The sequence below is a fragment of the Oncorhynchus nerka genome, linkage group LG15 (genome assembly GCF_034236695.1).
Source record: "Oncorhynchus nerka isolate Pitt River linkage group LG15, Oner_Uvic_2.0, whole genome shotgun sequence".
Taxonomy (NCBI): domain Eukaryota; kingdom Metazoa; phylum Chordata; class Actinopteri; order Salmoniformes; family Salmonidae; genus Oncorhynchus; species Oncorhynchus nerka.
Genome location: NC_088410.1, coordinates 14,662,249 through 14,687,752, shown reverse-complemented (window position 1 = coordinate 14,687,752; position 25,504 = coordinate 14,662,249). Strand labels below are relative to the sequence as shown.

General features: G+C 48.3%; 2 protein-coding genes across 4 annotated transcripts; one reads left to right on the top strand and one right to left on the bottom strand.

Annotated features, from left to right (window-relative positions):
* Positions 1–112: 112 nt before the first annotated feature.
* LOC115116003 (protein kintoun-like) lies at positions 113–17,841 on the bottom strand. 3 transcript variants are annotated; one of them, XM_065001058.1, is made up of 7 exons: positions 17,618–17,840; positions 17,346–17,397; positions 16,546–16,655; positions 14,879–16,444; positions 14,692–14,804; positions 2,908–2,994; positions 113–670 (listed from the first exon to the last, which is right to left on the bottom strand). In XM_065001058.1, exons 2-7 carry the CDS (start codon positions 17,371–17,373, stop codon positions 562–564), a joined length of 2,013 nt encoding a protein of 670 aa, XP_064857130.1. In that variant the 5' UTR covers positions 17,374–17,397; positions 17,618–17,840; the 3' UTR covers positions 113–561. The 3 variants fall into 3 exon arrangements, with proteins under 3 accessions (XP_064857130.1, XP_064857129.1, XP_064857131.1); XM_065001057.1 differs by having other exon boundaries at positions 14,879–16,447; positions 17,618–17,839; XM_065001059.1 differs by lacking the exon at positions 2,908–2,994 and having other exon boundaries at positions 14,879–16,447; positions 17,618–17,841.
* A 71-nt stretch (positions 17,842–17,912) lies between these two features.
* LOC115116002 (coiled-coil and C2 domain-containing protein 1A-like) lies at positions 17,913–24,690 on the top strand. Its single transcript, XM_065001060.1, has 11 exons — positions 17,913–18,071; positions 18,479–18,568; positions 18,681–18,810; positions 18,951–19,060; positions 19,331–19,558; positions 19,839–20,157; positions 20,408–20,517; positions 23,120–23,192; positions 23,880–23,972; positions 24,157–24,284; positions 24,543–24,690. Exons 2-11 carry the CDS (start codon positions 18,512–18,514, stop codon positions 24,681–24,683), a joined length of 1,389 nt encoding a protein of 462 aa, XP_064857132.1. The 5' UTR covers positions 17,913–18,071; positions 18,479–18,511; the 3' UTR covers positions 24,684–24,690.
* The last annotated feature ends 814 nt before the right edge of the window (positions 24,691–25,504 follow it).

The following is a 25,504-nucleotide window of genomic DNA, read 5'->3' as shown; positions in this document are numbered from 1 at the left end:
CAGGTAGACTTTAGGTCTTAGTGGTAAAGGTGATCTTTATGCTGGGAATCTTTAGACTGGTTAGTTATTAAAGCCACATGTTTCATAGAGACACGACTGAGATGAGGAGATGTACAATAACCAAAGATTCACCTTAGTGATCATTTATTTTATAACACATTCTACAAAACACAGTAACTACATACTGTTCCAAACGGATGTCCTCAGCATTAGGAAAGGCAGAGGAGAAGAAAAGAACCCTTAAATGGTATTATAGACCAGCATTATTATTATAACGTTGTGTCCATATAACTTGACAAACATTCAGTTCTCATCTGGGTTGATACTTTGGATCATTGTTCTCAAACTGATCTGGAGTATTCAAGTCAAAACATAAATACAAATCAACTTCAAGTGAGCCTCCGCTATGTGAAGACTGTTACCGTTGATGGCAAATGGCATCTTATTCCCTATATAGTGTACCACTGTTGACCAGAGCCTTATTCCCTATATAGTGTCTATGGGCCCAGGTCAAAAGTAGGGCACTATATATAGGGAATAGGGTGCTATTTGGGAGGCAGTCTAGATCTCAGAGCGTCGTGGGGGGAAGACGCGGCGTGGGGGAGGCCTCACTGTCTTGTTGCCACGGCGAAGAGACTCTAGCTCCCGATGGGTAGCCATCACTACCCGACTGAAAGAGAGGGATGAAGGAGGGAGAGATAGAGATGTAGGGAGGAAAGAAAAGAGGGAGAGAAAAGGAGAAAAGAGAAGGATAGGGGAGGGAGGAAGAGATGCATTGGGAGAGAGTGATGTTATTTTCAGTTGCTATTTGTCTGTTTTTACTACTACTTACAAAACATCTGATCACCACTGTCATGCAAACGTTGTTGGTTTGATCTTGAGAGGTGTGAGATTCCTTTGGCAATGTAAACATGTGTTTCCTATGCCAATAATGCCCATTGAATTGAAATTGAATTGAGAGAGAGATCAAAGAGAGAGCATAGCAGGACAAGATCTCTCTTTGTGACGACTCCCCCATCCTGAGTGAGTCTGATCACATCTCTTCAAACTGTCCTGTAGACGAGGATAGTCGCCCCCCTCAGCACTGAACACACCCAGGTCCCACAACTGCATCCACCACTGAGAGGGATACATTCACAGAGCTGGAGAGAGACATGGAGCTCAGAGATCTAGTCCACACTATCCAGACAGAACAGACCCCAAAACAGACCCGCACAACAACACTCCCCCAACAAGACCCGGAGGGCAGAAGGTGGAGACGGACGGCCGTCTGAGAGAGCTGGCTGCTCATCGGACTGAGGTGAGACAACTCAAAGAGGAAGGAGAGGAACACATGGTGCAGCTAACAGTAGTGAAAGAGGAGGGAGAGGCACATATGGTGCAGCTAACAGTAGTGAAGGAGGGAGAGGAACACATGGTGCAGCTAACAGTAGTGAAGGAGGAGGGAGAGGGACACATGGTACAGCTAACAGTAGTGAAGGAGGAGGGAGAGGAACACATGGTACAGCTAACAGTAGTGAAGGAGGAGGGAGAGGGACACATGTTACAGCTAACAGTAGTGAAGGAGGGAGAGGGACACATGGTACAGCTAACAGTAGTGAAGGAGAAGGGAGAGGAACACATGGTACAGCTAACAGTAGTGAAGGAGGAGGGAGAGGAACACATGGTGCAGCTAACAGTAGTGAAGGAGGAGGGAGAGGAACACATGGTACAGCTAACAGTAGTGAAGGAGGAGAGAGAGGAACACATGGTACAGCTAACAGTAGTGAAGGAGGAGAGGAACACATGGTACAGCTAACAGTAGTGAAGGAGGAGAGAGGAACACATGGTACAGCTAACAGTAGTGAAGGAGGAGAGAGAGGAACACATGGTACAGCTAACAGTAGTGAAGGAGGAGAGAGAGGAACACATGGTACAGCTAACAGTCGTGAAGGAGGGAGAGGAACACATGGTACAGCTAACAGTCGTGAAGGAGGAGAGAGAGGAACACATAGTACAGCTAACAGTAGTGAAGGAGGAGGGAGAGGAACACATGGTACAGCTAACAGTAGTGAAGGAGGAGGGAGAGGAACACATGGTACAGCTAACAGCAGTGAAGGAGGAGAGAGAGGAACACATAGTACAGCTAACAGTAGTGAAGGAGGAGGGAGAGGAACACATGGTACAGCTAACAGTAGTGAAGGAGGAGGGAGAGGAACACATGGTACAGCTAACAGTAGTGAAGGAGGAGGGAGAGGAACACATGGTACAGCTAACAGTAGTGAAGGAGGAGGGAGAGGAACACATGGTACAGCTAACAGTAGTGAAGGAGGAGGGAGAGGCACACATGGTACAGCTAACAGTAGTGAAGGAGGAGGGAGAGGAACACATGGTACAGCTAACAGTAGTGAAGGAGGAGGGAGAGGAACACATGGTACAGCTAACAGTAGTGAAGGAGGAGAGAGAGGAACACATGGTACAGCTAACAGTAGTGAAGGAGGAGGGAGAGGAACACATGGTACAGCTAACAGTCGTGAAGGAGGAGGGAGAGGAACACATGGTACAGCTAACAGTCGTGAAGGAGGGAGAGGAACACATGGTACAGCTAACAGTAGTGAAGGAGGAGAGAGAGGAACACATGGTACAGCTAACAGTAGTGAAGGAGGAGGGAGAGGAACACATGGTACAGCTAACAGCAGAATTTAGAACCCCATCCCTGTTCTCCTCCTCTCCTGTGTTAACTAAGGAGGTGAAATCCTAATCTATGTCCATCTGAGCAGACAGCCATCTAGCCAATCAGAGCTCAGAGATCTGTGGGGCAGATCAGGCTGACTTCTAAAGTTCATTAGGTCAAAGGTCATCACTAGGAGAAAGTGGTGAAGCAGTAGAAGGATGGAGGGAGAGGAGGGAAAAGAGACGAAGACTCACTTTAGGTAGGAGAGTTCTCTGATCAGGCCACAGACCAGTTCTGTAGCGTCTTCATGCCCTTCCTCTTTCTCCTCTTCCTCTTTCTCACTAGTTAAGGGGAAGAGAGAGACAGAGAATGGCACCATTCCCTATATAATGCACTTCTTTCGACCAGGGCCACATGTGCACTATATGGGGAATAAGGGTTCATCGTAGGCTTCAAAACAAGCCAATACAAAGTTATAAAATAGTGTACTGGTTCTAGGAAGATGGATAAATCTATCTGACCAGTAGTGTTACTGAAACAAGATGAAATATCTAGATCAGTGGTTATCGCTGGGTACTGCAGGTGGTATATCTAGATCAGTGGTTATCGTTGGGTACTGCAGGTGGTATATCTAGATCAGTGGTTATCGTTGGGTACTGCAGGTGGTATATCTAGATCAGTGGTTATCGTGGTTAGGTGGTATATCTAGATCAGTGGTTATCGCTGGGTACTGCAGGTGGTATATCTAGATCAGTGGTTATCGCTGGGTACTGCAGGTGGTATATCTAGATCAGTGGTTATCGTTGGGTACTGCAGGTGGTATATCTAGACCATGGTTATCGCTGGGTACTGCAGGTGGTATATCTAGATCAGTGGTTATCTGCAGGTTGATCAGTGTACTGCAGGTGGTATATCTAGATCAGTGGTTATCGTTGGGTACTGCAGGTGGTATATCTAGATCAGTGGTTATCGCTGGGTACTGCAGGTGGTATATCTAGATCAGTGGTTATCGCTGGGTACTGCAGGTGGTATATCTAGATCAGTGGTTATCGCTGGGTACTGCAGGTGGTATATCTAGATCAGTGGTTATCGCTGGGTACTGCAGGTGGTATATCTAGATCAGTGGTTATCGTTGGGTACTGCAGGTGGTATATCTAGATCAGTGGTTATCGTTGGGTACTGCAGGTGGTATATCTACATCAGTAGTTGTCGTTGGGTACTGCAGGTGGTATATCTAGATCAGTGGTTATCGTTGGGTACTGCAGGTGGTATATCTAGATCAGTGGTTATCGTTGGGTACTGCAGGTGGTATATCTAGATCAGTGGTTATCGCTGGGTACTGCAGGTGGTATATCTAGATCAGTGGTTATCGCTGGGTACTGCAGGTGGTATATCTAGATCAGTGGTTATCGCTGGGTACTGCAGGTGGTATATCTAGATCAGTGGTTATCGCTGGGTACTGCAGGTGGTATATCTAGATCAGTGGTTATCGCTGGGTACTGCAGGTGGTATATCTAGATCAGTGGTTATCGCTGGGTACTGCAGGTGGTATATCTAGATCAGTGGTTATCGTTGGGTACTGCAGGTGGTATATCTAGATCAGTGGTTATCGCTGGGTACTGCAGGTGGTATATCTAGATCAGTGGTTATCGCTGGGTACTGCAGGTGGTATATCTAGATCAGTGGTTATCGTTGGGTACTGCAGGTGGTATATCTAGATCAGTGGTTATCGCTGGGTACTGCAGGTGGTATATCTAGATCAGTGGTTATCGTTGGGTACTGCAGGTGGTATATCTAGATCAGTGGTTATCGCTGGGTACGGCAGGTGGTATATCTAGATCAGTGGTTATCGTTGGGTACTGCAGGTGGTATATCTAGATCAGTGGTTATCGCTGGGTACTGCAGGTGGTATATCTAGATCAGTGGTTATCGCTGGGTACTGCAGGTGGTATATCTAGATCAGTGGTTATCGCTGGGTACTGCAGGTGGTATATCTAGATCAGTGGTTATCGCTGGGTACTGCAGGTGGTATATCTAGATCAGTGGTTATCGCTGGGTACTGCAGGTGGTATATCTAGATCAGTGGTTATCGCTGGGTACTGCAGGTGGTATATCTAGATCAGTGGTTATCGCTGGGTACTGCAGGTGGTATATCTAGATCAGTGGTTATCGCTGGGTACTGCAGGTGGTATATCTAGATCAGTGATTATCGCTGGGTACTGCAGGTGGTATATCTAGATCAGTGATTATCGCTGGGTACTGCAGGTGGTATATCTAGATCAGTGGTTATCGCTGGGTACTGCATGTGGTATATCTAGATCAGTGGTTATCGTTGGGTACTGCAGGTGGTATATCTAGATCAGTGATTATCGCTGGGTACTGCAGGTGGTATATCTAGATCAGTGATTATCGCTGGGTACTGCAGGTGGTATATCTAGATCAGTGGTTATCGCTGGGTACTGCAGGTGGTATATCTAGATCAGTGGTTATCGCTGGGTACTGCAGGTGGTATATCTAGATCAGTGATTATCGCTGGGTACTGCAGGTGGTATATCTAGATCAGTGATTATCGCTGGGTACTGCAGGTGGTATATCTAGATCAGTGGTTATCGCTGGGTACTGCATGTGGTATATCTAGATCAGTGGTTATCGTTGGGTACTGCAGGTGGTATATCTAGATCAGTGATTATCGCTGGGTACTGCAGGTGGTATATCTAGATCAGTGATTATCGCTGGGTACTGCAGGTGGTATATCTAGATCAGTGATTATCGCTGGGTACTGCAGGTGGTATATCTAGATCAGTGGTTATCGCTGGGTACTGCAGGTGGTATATCTAGATCAGTGATTATCGCTGGGTACTGCAGGTGGTATATCTAGATCAGTGGTTATCGCTGGGTACTGCAGGTGGTATATCTAGATCAGTGGTTATCGCTGGGTACTGCAGGTGGTATATCTAGATCAGTGGTTATCGCTGGGTACTGCAGGTGGTATATCTAGATCAGTGATTATCGCTGGGTACTGCAGGTGGTATATCTAGATCAGTGATTATCGCTGGGTACTGCAGGTGGTATATCTAGATCAGTGATTATCGCTGGGTACTGCAGGTGGTATATCTAGATCAGTGATTATCGCTGGGTACTGCAGGTGGTATATCTAGATCAGTGATTATCGCTGGGTACTGCAGGTGGTATATCTAGATCAGTGATTATCGCTGGGTACTGCAGGTGGTATATCTAGATCAGTGATTATCGCTGGGTACTGCATGTGGTATATCTAGATCAGTGATTATCGCTGGGTACTGCAGGTGGTATATCTAGATCAGTGATTATCGCTGGGTACTGCAGGTGGTATATCTAGATCAGTGGTTATCGTTGGGTACTGCAGGTGGTATATCTAGACCATGGTTATCGCTGGGTACTGCAGGTGGTATATCTAGACCATGGTTATCGTTGGGTACTGCAGGTGGTATATCTAGATCAGTGGTTATCGCTGGGTACTGCATGTGGTATATCTAGATCAGTGATTATCGCTGGGTACTGCAGGTGGTATATCTAGATCAGTGATTATCGCTGGGTACTGCATGTGGTATATCTAGATCAGTGGTTATCGTTGGGTACTGCATGTGGTATATCTAGATCAGTGGTTATCGCTGGGTACTGCAGGTGGTATATCTAGATCAGTGATTATCGCTGGGTACTGCAGGTGGTATATCTAGATCAGTGGTTATCGCTGGGTACTGCAGGTGGTATATCTAGATCAGTGATTATCGCTGGGTACTGCAGGTGGTATATATAGATCAGTGGTTATCGCTGGGTACTGCAGGTGGTATATCTAGATCAGTGGTTATCGCTGGGTACTGCAGGTGGTATATCTAGATCAGTGGTTATCGCTGGGTACTGCAGGTGGTATATCTAGATCAGTGATTATCGCTGGGTACTGCAGGTGGTATATCTAGATCAGTGGTTATCGCTGGGTACTGCAGGTGGTATATCTAGATCAGTGGTTATCGTTGGGTAAAAAACACAGGTGGTATATCTAGATCAGTGATTATCAGTTGGGTACTGCAGGTGGTATATAAGATCAGTGGTTATCGCTGGGTACTGCAGGTGGTATATCTAGATCAGTGGTTATCGTTGGGTACTGCAGGTGGTATATCTAGATCAGTGGTTATCGCTGGGTACTGCAGGTGGTATATCTAGACCATGGTTATCGCTGGGTACTGCAGGTGGTCCGCAATTTCTGGGAGGATAAAAAACAACAATCTTCCAAAAATAATAACAGTTGAGGTTATTAAGGGTGTTATAAGCCATTTGACATGACTTTTCACAATGCTAAAGGTTTATAACAGGCTGTTCGTGTTTTACGTCCACTACTAAAATGCACTACATTTGACATGACTTTTCACAATGCTAAAGGTTTATAACAGGCTGTTCGTGTTTTACGTCCACTACTAAAATGCACTACATTTGACATGACTTTTCACAATGCTAAAGGTTTATAACAGGCTGTTCGTGTTTTACGTCCACTACTAAAATGCACTACATTTGACATGACTTTTCACAATGCTAAAGGTTTATAACAGGCTGTTCGTGTTTTACGTCCACTACTAAAATGCACTACATTTGACATGACTTTTCACAATGCTAAAGGTTTATAACAGGCTGTTCATGTTTTACGTCCACTGCTAAAATGCACTACATTTGACATGACTTTTCACAATGCTAAAGGTTTATAACAGGCTGTTCATGTTTTACGTCCACTGCTAAAATGCACTACATTTGACAGCCAAGATAGTTTATGTTTAAAACATTCTGCGACTCTGTGAAAGATGGTCCTCAAAAGCTTTTGACTGATTTGCTCTCAGGAACTGAAGAGGCTGGGAACCTCTGTTCTAGATATAAACAATGATTTGCTCTCAGGAACAGAAGAGGCTGGGAACCTCTGTTCTAGATAGAAACAATGATTTACTCTCAGGAACAGAAGAGGCTGGGAACCTCTGTTCTAGATAGAAACAATGATTTACTCTCAGGAACAGAAGAGGCTGGGAACCTCTGTTCTAGATAGAAACAATGATTTACTCTCAGGAACAGAAGAGGCTGGGAACCGCTGTTCTAGATAGAAACAATGATTTGCTCTCAGGAACAGAAGAGGCTGGGAACCTCTGTTCTAGATAGAAACAATGATTTACTCTCAGGACAATCGTTCACAACTGTTCACCTCCGGCAAACACTTTTTTTTCTAGCTATCTGATTGGCTTGTCATTACATCTCTTTTGTCTGCTGACAGTGATCATTTTTGTTTCTGTACTTCAGCACTTTGGGATTTGAAATGATACAATGACTATGAGGTTAAAGTGCAGACTGTCAGCTTTGATTTGAGGGTATTTTCATGCATATCGGGTGAACCGTTTAGAAATTACAGCACTTTTTTTTTTACACAACCCCCCCATTTTAGGGGACCAAAAATATTGGGACAAAGTCACTTATATACACTACATATACAGAAGTATGTGGACACCCCTTCAGATTAGTGGATTCAGCTACAGAAATGGTTTGCCGAGATCGGTGTGGAAGAACATGACTGGCCTGCACAGAGCCCTGACCTCAACCCCATCGAACACCTTTGGGATGAATTGGAACGCTGGCTGCAAACCAGGCCTAAATCGCATAACATCAGTGCCCAACCTCACTAATGCTCTTGTGGCTGAATGGAAGCAAGTCCCCACAGCAATGTTCCAACATCTAGTGGGAAAGCCTTCCCAGAAGAGTGGAGGCTGTTATAGCAGTAATGTTCCAACATCTAGTGGAAAGCCTTCTCAGAAGAGTGGAGGCTGTTGTAGCAGTAATGTTCCAACATCTAGTGGAAAGCCTTCCCAGAAGAGTGGAGGCTGTTATAGCAGTAATGTTCCAACATCTAGTGGAAAGCCTTCCCAGAAGAGTGGAGGCTGTTATAGCAGTAATGTTCCAACATCTAGTAGAAAGCCTTCCCAGAAGAGTGGAGGCTGTTATAGCAGTAATGTTCCAACATCTAGTGGAAAGCCTTCCCAGAAGAGTGGAGGCTGTTATAGCAGTAATGTTCCAACATCTGTGGAAAGCCTTCCCAGAACAGTGGAGGCTGTTATAGCAGTAATGTTTCCAATAGCATAATGTTCTAGTGGAAAGCCTTCCCAGAAGAGTGGAGGCTGTTATAGCAGTAATGTTCCAACATCTAGTGGAAAGCCTTCCCAGAAGAGTGGAGGCTGTTATAGCAGTAATGTTCCAACATCTAGTGGAAAGCCTTCCCAGAAGAGTGGAGGCTGTTATAGCAGTAATGTTCCAACATCTAGTGGAAAGCCTTCCCAGAAGAGTGGAGGCTGTTATAGCAGTAATGTTCCAACATCTAGTGGAAAGCCTTCCCAGAAGAGTGGAGGCTGTTATAGCAGTAATGTTCCAACATCTAGTGGAAAGCCTTCCCAGAACAGTGGAGGCTGTTAACATAATGTTCCAACATCTGGGCTGAACAGTGGAGGCTGTTATAGCAGTAAACATCTGTTCCAACATCTAGTGGAAAGCCTTCCCAGAACAGTGGAGGCTGTTATAGCAGTAATGTTCCAACATCTAGTGGAAAGCCTTCCCAGAACAGTGGAGGCTGTTATAGCAGTAATGTTCCAACATCTAGTGGAAAGCCTTCCCAGAACAGTGGAGGCTGTTATAGCAGTAATGTTCCAACATCTAGTGGAAAGCCTTCCCAGAAGAGTGGAGGCTGTTATAGCAGTAATGTTCCAACATCTAGTGGAAAGCCTTCCCAGAACAGTGGAGGCTGTTATAGCAGTAATGTTCCAACATCTAGTGGAAAGCCTTCCCAGAAGAGTGGAGGCTGTTATAGCAGTAATGTTCCAACATCTAGTGGAAAGCCTTCCCAGAACAGTGGAGGCTGTTATAGCAGTAATGTTCCAACATCTAGTGGAAAGCCTTCCCAGAAGAGTGGAGGCTGTTATAGCAGTAATGTTCCAACATCTAGTGGAAAGCCTTCCCAGAAGAGTGGAGGCTGTTATAGCAGTAATGTTCCAACATCTAGTCCAACATCTAGTGGAAAGCCTTCCCAGAAGAGTGGAGGCTGTTATAGCAGTAATGTTCCAACATCTAGTGGAAAGCCTTCCCAGAAGAGTGGAGGCTGTTATAGCAGTAATGTTCCAACATCTAGTGGAAAGCCTTCCCAGAACAGTGGAGGCTGTTATAGCAGTAATGTTCCAACATCTAGTGGAAAGCCTTCCCAGAAGAGTGGAGGCTGTTATAGCAGTAATGTTCCAACATCTAGTGGAAAGCCTTCCCAGAAGAGTGGAGGCTGTTATAGCAGTAATGTTCCAACATCTAGTGGAAAGCCTTCCCAGAACAGTGGAGGCTGTTATAGCAGTAATGTTCCAACATCTAGTGGAAAGCCTTCCCAGAACAGTGGAGGCTGTTATAGCAGTAATGTTCCAACATCTAGTGGAAAGCCTTCCCAGAACAGTGGAGGCTGTTATAGCAGTAATGTTCCAACATCTAGTGGAAAGCCTTCCCAGAACAGTGGAGGCTGTTATAGCAGCACATGAGGGGGATCAACTCCATATTAATGCCCATGAATGTGGAATGAGATGTTTGACAAGCAGGTGTCCACATACTTTTGGCCATGTAGTGTCTGTATTAAAGTAGTAAAACGTATTTGTTCCCATATTCACAGCACACAATAACTACATCAACAATGTTACAGACGCACAAATATCATCCCCCCCATCAAAAATAATGCCAACCTCCCAAAGTGCTGGAGTACAGAGCCTAAAATAATAATACTTTTGGAGCTCACTGTATGTCCCAAATGGCACCCTTTTCCCTTTATAGTGCACTACTTTTGACCATGGTCCCTGGTCTAAAGTAGTACCCTGGTCTAAGTAGGTGGTCTAAAGTAGTGCACTATATAGGTCCCTGGTCTAAAGTAGTGCACTATATAGGTTTGGTAGTGCACTATATAGGGCTGTGGTCATAGTGCACAATATAGGGCTGTGGTCAAAGTAGTGCTATATAGGGCTGTGGTCAAAGTAGTGCAAAAGGGCTTGTCTAAAGGTCCCATAGTAGTGCACTATATTGTGGTCTAAAGTAGTGCACTATACACTATACAGGGCTGTGGTCTAAAGTAGTGCAATAGTGTGGTCAACAGTAGTGCACTATATCAGGGCTGTGGTCTAAAGTAGTGCACTATATAGGGTTGTGGTCTAAAGTAGTGCACTATAGGACTGTGGTCTAAGCACTATATAGGACTGTGGTCTAAAATAGTGCACTATAAAAATGTGGTCAATGTAGTGCCTCCCAAAGTGCTGGAGTACAGAGCCTAAAATAATAATACTTTTGGAGCTCACTGTATGTCCCAAATGGCACCCTTTTCCCTTTATAGTGCACTACTTTTGACCATGGTCCCTGGTCTAAAGTAGTACACTATATAGGGCTGTGGTCTAAAGTAGTGCACTATATAGGGTTGTGGTCTACAGTAGTGCACTATATAGGACTGTGGTCTAAAGTAGTGCACTATGTAGGGAATAGGGTGCCATTTGAGAGGCCTCCAGCAGATGATCTAGAAGCAGTGACCCGGCAGGGGATCTTCTCTGATGTTTGTTTTTTAACACTGAGAAAACACAACGCGTCTGTCTCCAGACGCAGAGGTAAAGATGGAGATATCCCTTCATCTACTCTCATCTCTGTCTCCAGACCCAGAGGTAAAGATGGAGATATCCCTTCATCTACTCTCATCTCTGTCTCCAGACCCAGAGGTAAAGATGGAGATATCCCTTCATCTACTCTCATCTCTGTCTCCAGACCCAGAGGTAAAGATGGAGATATCCCTTCATCTACTCTCATCTCTGTCTCCAGACCCAGAGGTAAAGATGGAGATATCCCTTCATCTACTCTCATCTCTGTCTCCAGACCCAGAGGTAAAGATGGAGATATCCCTTCATCTACTCTCATCTCTGTCTCCAGACCCAGAGGTAAAGATGGAGATATCCCTTCATCTACTCTCATCTCTGTCTCCAGACCCAGAGGTAAAGATGGAGATATCCCTTCATCTACTCTCATCTCTGTCTCCAGACCCAGAGGTAAAGATGGAGATATCCCTTCATCTACTCTCATCTCTGTCTCCAGACCCAGAGGTAAAGATGGAGATATCCCTTCATCTACTCTCATCTCTGTCTCCAGACCCAGAGGTAAAGATGGAGATATCCCTTCATCTACTCTCATCTCTGTCTCCAGACCCAGAGGTAAAGATGGAGATATCCCTTCATCTACTCTCATCTCTGTCTCCAGACCCAGAGGTAAAGATGGAGGATAAAGATATCCCTTCATCTACTCTCATCTCTGTCTCCAGACGCAGAGGTAAAGATGGAGGAGATAAAGATATCCCTTCATCTACTCTCATCTCTGTCTCCAGACCCAGAGGTAAAGATGGAGATATCCCTTCATCTACTCTCATCTCTGTCTCCAGACCCAGAGGTAAAGATGGAGATATCCCTTCATCTACTCTCATCTCTGTCTCCAGACCCAGAGGTAAAGATGGAGATATCCCTTCATCTACTCTCATCTCTGTCTCCAGACCCAGAGGTAAAGATGGAGATATCCCTTCATCTACTCTCATCTCTGTCTCCAGACCCAGAGGTAAAGATGGAGGAGATAAAGATATCCCTTCATCTACTCTCATCTCTGTCTCCAGACGCAGAGGTAAATATGGAGGAGATAAAGATATCACTTTATCTACTCTCATCTCTGTCTCCAGACCCAGAGGTAAAGATGGAGATATCCCTTCATCTACTCTCATCTCTGTCTCCAGACCCAGAGGTAAAGATGGAGATATCCCTTCATCTACTCTCATCTCTGTCTCCAGACCCAGAGGTAAAGATGGAGATATCCCTTCATCTACTCTCATCTCTGTCTCCAGACCCAGAGGTAAAGATGGAGATATCCCTTCATCTACTCTCATCTCTGTCTCCAGACCCAGAGGTAAAGATGGAGGAGATAAAGATATCCCTTCATCTACTCTCATCTCTGTCTCCAGACGCAGAGGTAAAGATGGAGGAGATAAAGATATCACTTTATCTACTCTCATCTCTGTCTCCAGACCCAGAGGTAAAGATGGAGATATCCCTTCATCTACTCTCATCTCTGTCTCCAGACCCAGAGGTAAAGATGGATATATCCCTTCATCTACTCTTATCTCTGTCACACTCATCCTTTACCATCCCTTCTCACCCCTCTCTCTCCCATCCCTCCTTCTCATCCCTCTCTCTAACTCTCACATCCCTCCTTCTCATCCCTCTCTCTCACTCTTATTTTCTAATTTCCTCATCTACCTGCATCTCATCTACCTCATCTGCATATCAGCACTTCTCTCCTCCCCCCATGCCTGCATCTCTACCTCCTCTTCCTCATGCCTGCATCATCCTCCCCCTCCTTCCCCCCCATGCCTCTACCTCCCCCCCCCCCATGCCTGCATGCCCCCCATGCATCTGTGTCTTCCTCCCCCTCCTTACCCCCCCTATATCCCTACCCTCCTTCCCCCTCCCCCCTCCTCCCCCCCCATGCCTCCCCCCCCATCCTGCATCTACCTACCTCCTGCCTGCATCTCCTCCCATCTACCTCCCCCTCCTATACCCCCCCTCCCCCATGCCTGCATCTACCTCTATGCCTGTGTCTACCTCCTATACCCCCCCTCCCCCATCTACCTCCTATACCCCCTCCTTCCTCCCCCATGCCTGTGTCTACCTCCTATACCCCCCCCTCCTGCCTGTCTACCTCCTCCCCCATGCCTGTGTCTACCTCCTCCTACCCCCCCTGTGTCTACCTCCTATACCCCCTCCTTCCTCCCCCCATGCCTGTGTCTACCTCCTATACCCCCTCCTTCCTCCCCCATGCCTGTGTCTACCTCCTATACCCCCTCCTTCCTCCCCCATGCCTGTGTCTACCTCCTATACCCCCTTCCTCCCCATGCCTGTGTCTACCTCCTATAACCCCCCTTCCTCCCCATGCTACCTCCTACCCCCCATGCCTGTGTCTACCTCCTATACTTCCTCCCCCATGCCTGTGTCTACCTCCTACCCCCTCCTTCCTCCCCCCCCCCTCCTTCCTCCCCCATGCCTGTGTCTACCTCCTATACCCCCCCTCCTTCCTCCCCCATCCCCCTCCTACATGCCTGTGTCTACCTCCTATACCCCCTCCTTCCTCCCCCATGCCTGTGTCTATCCTACCCCCCCTTCCTCCCCCCCCCATGCCTGTGTCTACCTCCTATACCCCCTCCTTCCTCCCCCAAGCCTGTATCTACCTCCTATGCCTGCCTGTCTACCCTCCTCCCCCATGCCTGCATCTACCTCCTTCCTGCATCTACCTCCTATACCCCCCTCCTTCCACCCCCATGCCTGCCTACCTCCTCTGCCTGCATCTACCTCCTCTACCCCCTCCTTCCTCCCCCATGCCTGCATCTACCTCCTCTACCCCCTCCTCTACCCCCTCCTTCCTCCCCCATGCCTGCATCTACCTCCTCTACCCCCTCCTTCCCCCATGCCTGCATCTACCTCCTATACCCCCCTCCTTCCCTCCCCCCCATGCCTGTGCCCTCCTATACCCCCTTCCCCCCCCCATGCCTGCCTTCTGCCTGTGTCCTCCTATACCCCCCCCCCCCTCCTTCCTCCCCCCCATGCCTACCCTCCTCCTTCCTCCCCCCCCCATGCCTGTGTCTACCCCTCCTGCCTGCATCTACCTCCTCCCCCCCCCATGCCTCCTTCCTCCCCCCCATGCCTGTGTCTACCTCCTATACCCCCTCCTTCCTCCCCCCATGCCTGCATCTACCTCCTCCTCCCCCCCTCTACCTCCTTCCTCCCCCCCCCATGCCTGTGTCTACTACTTCCTCCCCCCTCTCCTTCCTCCCCCATGCCTGCATCTACCTCCTATCCCCCTCCTTCCTCCCCCATGCCTGCGTCTACCTCCTCCCCCATACCCCCTCCTTCCCCCATGCCTCGTCTACCTCCTCTACCCCCTCTCACGTCAGAGTGATGGTGTTGAGTTGAGAGTCAGACACATCGTCCAGAGGCAGCACTCCAAACGGATCAACGACAGCAGCATCATCGTTGTCTCTGGTCAGGTCTGAGGTGGTGGACTGAAATACACAAACAATCAGGACTCAAACAAACAAGCAAAGTAACAAACAAAGACGTCAACAAAAACACTCACGTGGTTGTTCTCCTCCGAGCCACCAGGTGTCACTGGAGCCTGGTTGTGCCCCTCCCTTCCAGGACCTGGCTTTGTGGGGCGAGGCATGGTGGACTCTCCTCTGTCAGCCGGGGACAGAATGAGTGCCCGGGGGTCGGCCACACTCCCAGCCCCATCTTCAGCCCCCCCCTCTCTCTGGGTAGTTGAGCTCTGAACCTCTCTGTGGTGCTCCCTCTCTGTCCCAGCCTCCAGAGGGATAGAGGTAGGGGTGGTGGTGGAGGATGGTGTAGGGGCCCTAGGGGGGCTCTCCTCTGGCTCATTAGACCCACAGCCCCCCCTGTCCCCCTCCTGGTTCTTCTCCACAACCCCCTCTGTGTCCAGCTCTTCTTCCACCAACATCACAGGCTGCTCACTCAGTGGGTCCACCTCCAGGCCAGTCCGGAAACCCTCTCCTGTGACCTGCTCTGTCCCAGAATAAGCCACTTCGCTGGGGTCTGCATGGCTGGGGTCTGCATGGCTGGGGTCTGCATGGCTGGGGTCTGCCTGGCTGGGGTCTGCATGGCTGGGGTCTGTATGGCTGGGGTCTGCCTGGCTGGGGTCTGCATGGCTGGGGTCTGCCTGGCTGGGGTCTCCCCCTGACTGAAGCTGCTCCTCATCTAACTTCTCCCCCTCTTCCTTCCTCTGCTCAGTGGTACTCCCAAGAGGAGCGGATGGAGGGATGAATGAAAGGAGGGACGGATCAGAGGATGATGCTGCTGTAGTTCCCTCTACAGCCACCAGGTTGGCACAACCACCACCACTATCACCACTCTGCCCGATGTCCTCCTCTCTCTCTTTCTCCACTTTCTCCTCCTCAGCTTTCCTCACCAGCACCATCTCCTCTCCCTCCCTCCCTCCTTCCGTCACACTCTTTCGTTCCTTCTGCCACTGCTCCCCTATTCCTCTCCTCTCTCTCTCTCCCAGACCACACATCCCCATTCTCCTTCTCCTCTTCTTCACTGGTTCTTCCACAGATCTGTCCTCCTCCACTGGTGGCCCCTCCCTCCCACCACCCAGACAAACACCTCTGTCATCTATAGCCTCCTGCTGTTCACTGTCGAGCTCCTCCATATTGGGCTTTGGGTTCTTCTCTCCACACTGCTCCTCTTCCTTGTCGGTTTGACTGTCCCCGTCCCCAACGTTGACCTCCTTGGAGGGAAGCAGGGAGGGCTGGGGTTGGGGCTGTGCTACAGTCAGTGGGTGTGGGGGGAAGCTGAGGAAACTCTGTGTCTTGATGTCTTCTTCTCTACCCTCGTCATCTTTGACAGAGGGCTCCACACTATGGTCTTCCTGTGGACTATCTCCACCATCCTGATTGGTTGGAACTGACTCCTCTGTGCCCGCCCCCTCCACAGCCCCTCCAATGGCTTGTTCTCCCTCGAAGCCAGTCACAACCGGACTTTCCTCCACTGGATCCCCCTCTTGCTTGGGTGCAGTGGTATCTCCCGCTTTGTTAGCCTGCTGAGATGGATGAGTAGTACAGGCCGTCAGAGGGCAGTGGGGATCTTTAGGAGGAGAGGTGGTGTTTAACACTGTTCCCTCAGTGTCCTGCTGCACACAGCAGAGGAGGAGGAATCAGTTAGAACATAGCAACATTTGAATTGTAACTGACAAACGCTCAACCAGCAAATGGAACTTCTGGTGGCTACCTGTTCAAGGTGTGAGGGCTGTGCCTCTCCAGAGGGGGCGCTCTCCTCTGACTCATCACTGCACTTTCTCTTCCTTGACCTGAGTGACCTAGGCTGGGGAGGTGTGAAACCTGGAGAGAAAACATCCACTTCATGCTAAGGAACTGTCCTTTCTTTCACACATACATAGCAAGCAAACGGGTGGACTGTCAACCTTTCACTTTGTTTTTCGCTATCTTGCCAGCAGCATAGCACCCTGCATCCCACTGCTGGCTGGCTTCTGAAGATAAGCAGGGTTGGTCCTGGATGGGAGACCGGATGCTGCTGGAAGTGGTGTTAGAGGGCCAGTAGGAGGCACTCTTTCCTCTTGTCAAAAAAAATATTGGTCAGTGATTGGGGACATTGCCCTGTGTAGGGTGCTGTCTTTTGGATGGGTTGTTAAATGGGGGTTCTGACTCTCTGTGGTCACTAAAAGATCCCATGGCACTTATTGTAAGAGTAGAGGTGTTAACAAAGGTGTCTGGGGTAAATTCCCCATCTGGCCCTCGTACCATCATGGTCACCTAATCATCCCCAGCTTCCAATTGGCTCATTCATCCCTGTAACTATTTCCCAGGTTGTTGCTGTAACTGAGAATGTGTTCTCAGTCGACTTACCTGGTTAAATTAAAATCTCAGATAAATTCAACGATGTTGGATGAACGTTTTATGTCCAGATATTCACTTTAGGAATGAATGATTTCAGCCAATGAAAGCATTGGAGATCGTTTAAGCCCCAATATACAGTTGATGTGAATTTAACGGGGGTTAGTTCAGTCTTACTTGTGGTTTGCTTTTGTTTTTTGGTCATCCTCCCAAGCTAGCTCTTCAAATGCTATGCAAAAACAAAACAGAGACAAAGTGTCAGTTGGCTAAGTTAGCTAACAATGATTTGCCAATAATATCAGATTTCATGACACTGACAAAACATCTCATTCAAAACAAAGACAACTAGCCAATAACATCTATCTAGCTAACACTTTAGAATTTTGATGGGAGATCTTAGTTTCTCCTCAAGCTCTTGGTTTGGTCACAACTGTAGGTAGTTAGCCTACCTGGCAGTGCAGATCAAGACGGATTGTGAGTGGTCTCTCTTGCTAGCTAGCTATCAAACGTTTAACACTCTCACTGAAACATATAGCTACAGTGCATACCAAGCACAACTGTCTTGCTAAGATTGAAACAAATCTAATGTTCGGTGACGAATATAAGATTTTTTACATATAACTTTGAGTGGACCTTACAGCTAGACACTTGTTAGAATATTTTTCAGCGATTTCTGGGCGTGTTCTTCAAACGCCGTAAAGCGAGGTAGTCGCGTTGCCAATGGTTACCCAATGCAGGAAGTAGGAAGTAGCCAATGTACACACCTTTTCGTGTTTTTAATAGCTCTCTAACTAGCAATACTTTATACGTGACTAGGGTTCTCTCGTATGTTTTCGAAATTATCATTCGTCGTATGGACTAAGAAAGCGCTCAACATATGGTCCGTGGATAACGTATGACAAGGTAATGGCAATGTTTACAAATTACATGGCAAGCTAACGTTACCTTGTTAACAAGCTAACTACTACAAGTCACAGCTGCTCAACATCGAATGAGGATAAACAACATTTGATACTATGAATTTGCTGTTGATAGCTAGCTAACTGCTAACGTCACTGTACTCATTTGTTGCTAAGCGTTGTCAGAGACTGACACAAAACGTGAGCAGTCAACGAATGTGTTATTAGCAGCCATGATATCAATGAAATGTATCCAACTAGCTAAATGTAGTGTAAATTCAACAGTCCTGTAGCTAGCTGTCCATTTTTGTCCGCAAACACGTGTACGATAAAAGCTGAATGTAGCTAACTACTGGAACTATTTGCCACATGTTACAATTAGGTCTCTTTGGTTCTACTGTGTTGTTGTAGTTGTGCCACAGGTCCGTTGACAAGGTTCTCTCCATGAGTCACAGTCGGAACCCCCCGCCCAGGGGACAGGGGGCAGCGCGAGCCAAACAGGTAACCTCATTTTGATCATTGATTTGATAACTGTAAGTCAAGTTGTCATTGATAACACCAGTCATTTGTGTTTTCAATTCTCTTTCTTTCTCCCTCTCTTTGTCTCTCTAAGATGGGGCTGCTCCTGGATCTGTCTCCGGATGGAGGGATGGATGGAGGAGGAAATGAAAAAGAGCTGGAGGCGGAGCTACTGGCTCTGATGGGCGGGGGCGGGTCCCAGGGGAAGAAAGGGACAGGAAAAGGTGATGATCATCCTATTCATCGTCATCATCATCCTCACCCATTATCTTCTCCCAATCTTGTATGAAATAACTTCCACAGACCCTACCACTAGAACCGGGTTGATACCGTGTGTGTGTCTGACCCGCCTGCCTCTCCACAGCTCCAGTTCCCATGGCTGATATCGAGCGTATGGCGGCTCTGTGTATGAAGGACCTTGATGAGGATGATGATGATGGGGATGATGATCTGGAGGATGATGATGATCTCCTGGTATCCACCATGTTTACACTCCTCTTCACACTTCTCTTGTCCTTTATCTTCCTCCTATCTGTTGTTGTTTCATTCCCAATGGCAACACTTTCCTGAATTGTGTGTGTGTGTGTGTCTCTCTCTCTCCCTATCTGTGTGTGTTTGTGTGTGTGTGTGTGTCTCTCTCTCTCTCTCTCTCCCTATCTGTGTGTGTGTGTGTGTGTCTCTCTCTCTCTCTCTCTCCCTATCTGTGTGTGTTTTATGCATTTATGTGTCTTTATCCATCCCCAGGCTGAGCTGAATGAGGTTTTGGAGGACGATGATGATGAACAGGTTCAGAAACCTGCCACCACTCCAAGCTCTAACTCCACCCCCCGCTCCACCCCCAGCACTCCTAGTGGTGCAACCGGGCTGGAGGCCTGCCTGGCTGAACGCATTGACATGTACCAGACAGCCATCTCCAATGCTAATGCAGAGGGGGAGACCAGCAAGGCTCGCAGATACGACCGCGGATTGAAGGTGAGCCAGAGACCATGGGCTGGTTGTAATGATGATGTGTCTCAGAGTAGGAGTGCTGATCTATGACCAGTTTCTCCCTTAAGATTATAATGAACAAGATCACTGGACAGGATGGACCTGATCCTAGATCAGCAATCCTATGAGATGCTTGATATATCTCCCCCTCCAGGAACATGAATTATCCCACACTCATCTAGCCATATGTAAACCTGTGATTCGACATGTGAAGGTCTATTTTCCAGCCAGCTGAATTGTATGTTTGCTTGTTGTCTCCCCCTAGACATTGCAGTCCATGATGACGTCAGCCAAGAAAGGAAAACCGGTCAACGAAGAGGAAATCCCGCCTCCTGTCTCCACAGGTGGAAAGCCTGCCCCAGCCCCCGTGCAGCAGCCTAAACCAATCAAAGAGCGGGGGCTGCCAACCCCAGTGCTGACGCCCTCCCCGTTCACCAATCAGAAGCCTCTGAGGGAGGCTCCGCCTGTTGCCCCGCCTCCTAAGACCCGCCTCCTGGTCCCCCCTCAGAAACACACTGCCGTTACCCCGGATACACCTGCTATCTCCCCCCTCACCCCCATTCAACCAGACGCACGGCACTCAGGTAGATCACACATACACCTTTTTGAAGACAGACACCAGCCTGTAAATGTCAATGCAGTCCCCTAAGCACTGGAACATTCTGGTTGTTATATCATTCTCTCTCTCTCTCCCTCCTCTCTCCCTCCTCTTTCTCTCTCATCCCCTCTCTCTCCCTACTCTCCCTCCTCTCTCTCTCTCCCTCCTCTCTCTCTCCTCCCCTCTCTCTCCCTCCTCTCCCTCCTCTCTCTCTCTCCTCCCCTCTCTCTCTGTAGAGTTGAAGCAGTGTGTTCTAAACAGACAGAGGGAGTATAAGCTGGCAGCCCTCCACGCCAAGCAGGGAGGAGATTCAGAGCTGGCCAGACAACACTACCACATCGCCAAGGTACTCCACACACTAGGGGTTAAAGGACCGCCACTAGGGGTTAAAGGACCTCCTCTTGGGGTTAATGGACCTCCACTAGGGGTTAAAGGACCTCCACTAGGGGTTAATGGACCTCCACTAGGGGTTAAAGGACCTCCACTAGGGGTTAAAGGACCTCCACTAGGGGTTAAAGGACCTCCACTAGGGGTTAAAGGACCTCCACTAGGGGTTAAAGGACCTCCACTAGGGGTTAAAGGACCTCCACTAGGGGTTAAAGGACCTCCACTAGGGGTTAATGGACCTCCAATAGGGGTTAAAGGACCTCCATGGACCTCCACTAGGGGTTAAAGGACCTCCACTAGGGGTTAAAGGACATCCACTAGGGGTTAAAGGGTCTCCACTAGGGGTTAAAGGACCTCCACTAGGGGTTAATGGACCTCCACTAGGGGTTAAAGGACCTCCACTAGGGGTTAAAGGACCTCCACTAGGGGTTAAAGGACCTCCACTAGGGGTTAATGGACCTCCACTAGGGGTTAAAGGGTCTCCACTAGGGGTTAATGGACCTCCACTAGGGGTTAAAGGATCTGACTTGTCTATACTGTGCCCCCTCTCTCTCTCTCTCTCTGTCCCTCGCTAGCTTGCTATGAAAGATTTGAGTGTTTGTGTACGGACACCAATCATTCTCCTCCTATCTAAAATTACTGAATCGTAGGAGTTGATTCCTAGCGAAATCGATTCGTGACACTCAGAAGTGGAAGTTGACACCGGGAGTCGAGGAATCAATTATTTTGAAGTTGACTCTCCACCACTACATCGTTAACAGTGTCAGAAATGGCAGAGAAAGACGAGGCAGCAGTGAGGTCCTGTAAAACCTGTAGGAGTTCAATGAGAAGGACACGCACACTTTCCCATGTGGAATCCATGTACTGCAATGGTGGGAAAAGGACCCAACTGTCATACTTGAGTTAAAGTAAAGATACTTTAATTGAAAATATCTCAAGTCACTCTGCAAAATACTACTTGAGTACTATCAAAAGTAAACGTAAAAATCATTTCAAATTCCTTATATTTAGCAAAAAATGTCATGTTTTTTTAAATGTACAGATAGCCAGGGGCACAGTCTGACATCATTTACAAAAGATGCACGTGTGTTTAGTGAGTCCGCCAGATCAGAGGCAGTAGGGATGAGATGTTCTCTTGATAAGTGTGTGAATTGGACCATTTTCCTGTCCTGCTAAGCATTCAAAGTGTAACAAGTACTTTTAGGAGTCAGGGACAATGGAGTAAAAAGTCCATAATTGTCTTTAGGAATGTAGTGTTGTAAAAGTAAACAAGGTGGTGTTCCTGTCTGACTAGATGCCAGCTGCTGCATTGCATCAACCAATAGCTGCATGCCACGTCATCGACTGCTCAGTCTGAGTTGCTATATCACATGATGTGGTTAGCTGATATGTTCAACACCTATCCCAGTGGAGGCTGGTGAGGGGAGGACGGCTCATAATAATGGCCTGAACGGAGCCAATGGAATGGCATCGAACACCTAGAAACCATGGAAACCATGTGTCTGATGTATTTGGTACCATTCCACCTATTCTGCTCCAGTCATTACCACGAGCCCCATCCTCCCCAGTTATGGTGCCACCAACCTCCTGTGACCTATCCAGCCATTATGAGATCTGGCATGTTGGCAATGTACAGGAACACACCCACCTGACTACACCTCTCCTCTCCCTCTTCACCTCCTCTCCCTCTTCACCTCCTCTCCCTCTCCACCTCCTCTCCCTCTCCTCTCTCTCTCCACCACCTCTTCACCTCCTCTCCCTCTCCACCACCTCCTCTCCACCTCCTCTCCCTCTCCACCTCCTCTCTCCTCTCCCTCTCCACCACCTCTTCACCTCCTATCCCTCTCCACCACCTCCTCTCCCTCTTCACCTCCTCTCCCTCTTCACCACCTCCTCTCCACCACCTCCTCTCCCTCTCCCTCTCCACCACCTCTTCACCTCCTCTCCCTCTCCACCACCTCTTCACCTCCTCTCCCTCTCCACCACCTCTTCACCTCCTCTTCCTCTCCACCACCTCCTCTCCCTCTCCACCTCCTCTCCCTCTCTCCACCACCTCTTCACCTCCTCTCCCTCTCCACCACCTCCTCTCCCTCTTCACCTCCTCTCCCTATCCTCTCTCTCTCCACCACCTCCTCTCCACCACCTCCTCTCCCTCTCCACCACCTCTTCACCTCCTCTCCCTCTCCACCACCTCTTCACCTCCTCTCCCTCTCCACCACCTTCTCTCCCTCTCCACCACCTTCTCTCCCTCTCCACCACCTCTTCACCTCCTCTCCCTCTCCACCACCTCCTCTCCCTCTCCTCTCCCTCTCCACCACCTCCCACCACCACCTCCTCTCCCTCGCCTCTCCCTCTCCACCACTTCCTCTCCCTCTCCACCACCTCTCCCCTCTCCCTCTCCCTCTCCACCACATCTTCACCTCCTCTCCCTCTCCCTCTCCTCTCCCTCTCCACCACCTCCTCTCCACCTCCTCTCCCTCTCCACCACCTCCTCTCCCTCTCCTCTCCCTCTCCACCACCTCTCCCTCTCCTCTCCCTCTCCACCACCTCTCCTTGTACAGAAACTAGACCCAGTAGTAGAGGCGTTGGACAGAGGGGAACCAGTGGACCTCAGCTCTCTACCTCCCCCTCCAGGTGCGCTTGGTTTATCAATGACACCCTATTCCCTATATAGTGCCCTACTTTTGACTAGGGCCTATAGGCTGCCATTTGAAACTCATCCCTAAAGACCTGCTAGAGACTAGAAGACCAGGGTCTGTATTCATAGTGTCTGTCTCATCCCCAAAGACCGGCTAGAGACTAGAAGACCAGGGTCTGTATTCATAGTGTCTGTCTCATCCCCAAAGACCTGCTAGAGACTAGAAGACCAGGGTCTGTATTCATAGTGTCTGTCTCATCCCCAAAGAACTGCTAGAGACTAGAAGACCAGGGTCTGTATTCATAGTGTCTCAGTCTCATCCCTAAAGACCTGCTAGAGACTAGAAGACCAGGGTCTATATTCATAGTGTCTGTCTCATCCCTAAAGACCTGCTAGAGACTAGGAGACCAGGGTCTATATTCATAGTGTCTGTCTCATCCCTAAAGACCTGCTAGAGACTAGAAGACCAGGGTCTATATTCATAGTGTCTCAGTCTCTGAGAGAGTGTTGATCTGGGATCAGTTTTCCCTTTTAGATCACAATGAAAAAGAGGACATGGGGAACCTGATCCTAGATCAGGACTCCTAATCTGAGACACTTCGTACATTCTGCCCTGACCCCTAAACATCTGATCTCAACCCCCCCAAACTCCTCTTTCTTCTCATCCCTCTCTCTCTCCTCAGGAGATGCAGTGGTAGAGCGTTCAGCTCCTCCCCAGTCTTCCTCCAGGCCCTCCCCTGCAGCTCCCCCTGCAGCTCCCCCGGTGGCCGACTCCGGTAACACACATAATATTAATGATAATAATGATGGATTGGATATATAAAGGGTCTTTCTAAAGGGGGAAATCACCTCCATCACCAATGTGTAGCTCCCATCTGGTTGATGCACGGCAGCCATTTTGTGGCAGGTCGCTCAGTGGAGACGTGTGTGTGTGTGTGTGTGTGTGTGTGTGTGAGACAGTCCTCCCAGCCCCAGGCAGTGTAGGGGAAGCGTTACAACAAAGGATGGACAGATACAAAGCTGCAGCAGAGGGGGCCAAGAGCAAAGGAGACGACCGCAAGGCACGCATGCACCAGCGCATCGTCAAGGTACACACACATCAAAGAAATGACTGGTGGTTCACGTACACACACACACACACACATCAAAGAAATGACTGGTGGTTCACGTACACACACACACACACACACACACACACACACACAAAGAATGAAAAAGAACTCCAAAAGTTCCATGCCTTTGACAGCAGAAACGTCTCACACACACACTGTAATGTGTACCTGCTTGGATATATCGTACTAATGTTTTTCTCTGTGTGTGTGTGTGTGTGTGTGTATATGTAACAGCAATACCAGGATGCCATCAGGTCTCATAAGGCTGGACGCCCAGTCAACCTGGCTGATCTCCCTGTACCACCAGGTAACCTGCATTTGGCTGCAGCTTTTATCATCTACAGTGGGGAGAACAAGTATTTGATACACTGCTGATTTTGCAGGTTTTCCTACTTACAAAGCATGTAGAGGTCTGTAATTTTCATCATAGGTAGTACACTTCAACTGTGAGAGACGGAATCTAAAAAAAAAATCAAGAAAATCACGTTGTTTGATTTTTAAGTAATTAATTTGCATTTTATTGCATGACAAGTATTTGATACATCAGAAAAGCATAACTTAATATTTGGTACAGAAACCTTTGTTTGCAATTACAGAGATCATACGTTTCCTGTAGTTCTTGACCAGGTTTGCACACACTGCAAACCTCTCTAGGCGTGTATGCCGTAGCGTGTTTGTAGCATGTACACCGTAGCGTGTTTGTAGCATGTACACCGTAGCGCGTTTGTAGCGTGTACACCGTAGCGTGTTTGTAGTGTGTTTGTAGCGTGTACACCGTAGCGTGTTTGTAGTGCGTTTGTAGCATGTACACCGTAGCGTGTTTGTAGCATGTACACCGTAGCGTGTTTGTAGTGTGTACGCCGTAGCGCGTTTGTAGCGTGTACACCGTAGCGTGTTTGTAGCGTGTTTGTAGCGTGTACACCGTAGCGTGTTTGTAGTGTGTTTGTAGCGTGTACACCGTAGCGTGTTTGTAGTGTGTTTGTAGCGTGTACACCGTAGCGTGTTTGTAGCTTGTACACCGTAGCGTGTTTGTAGTGTGTTTGTAGCGTGTACACCGTAGCGTGTTTGTAGCGTGTTTGTAGCGTGTACACCGTAGCGTGTTTGTAGCGTGTACACCGTAGCGTGTTTGTAGCGTGTTTGTAGTGTGTACACCGTAGCGTGTTTGAAGCGTGTACACCGTAGCGTGTTTGTAGTGT

Excerpts from the sequence above, each read along its gene's own strand:
- LOC115116002 (XM_065001060.1), top strand. The coding sequence starts at position 18,512 with ATGAGTCACAGTCGGAACCCCCCGCCCAGGGGACAGGGGGCAGCGCGA. Across the intron at positions 18,569-18,680 it reads GGGCAGCGCGAGCCAAACAG|ATGGGGCTGCTCCTGGATCT; the intron begins GTAACCTCATTT and ends TGTCTCTCTAAG. Across the intron at positions 19,061-19,330 it reads AGGATGATGATGATCTCCTG|GCTGAGCTGAATGAGGTTTT; the intron begins GTATCCACCATG and ends ATCCATCCCCAG.
- LOC115116003 (XM_065001057.1), bottom strand. The coding sequence starts at position 17,373 with ATGACCAAAAAACAAAAGCAAACCACAA. Across the intron at positions 14,805-14,878 it reads GCTCGGAGGAGAACAACCAC|TCCACCACCTCAGACCTGAC; the intron begins GTGAGTGTTTTT and ends TGTGTATTTCAG. Across the intron at positions 2,995-14,691 it reads CTCAACACCATCACTCTGAC|TGAGAAAGAGGAAGAGGAGA; the intron begins GTGAGAGGGGGT and ends CCCCTTAACTAG.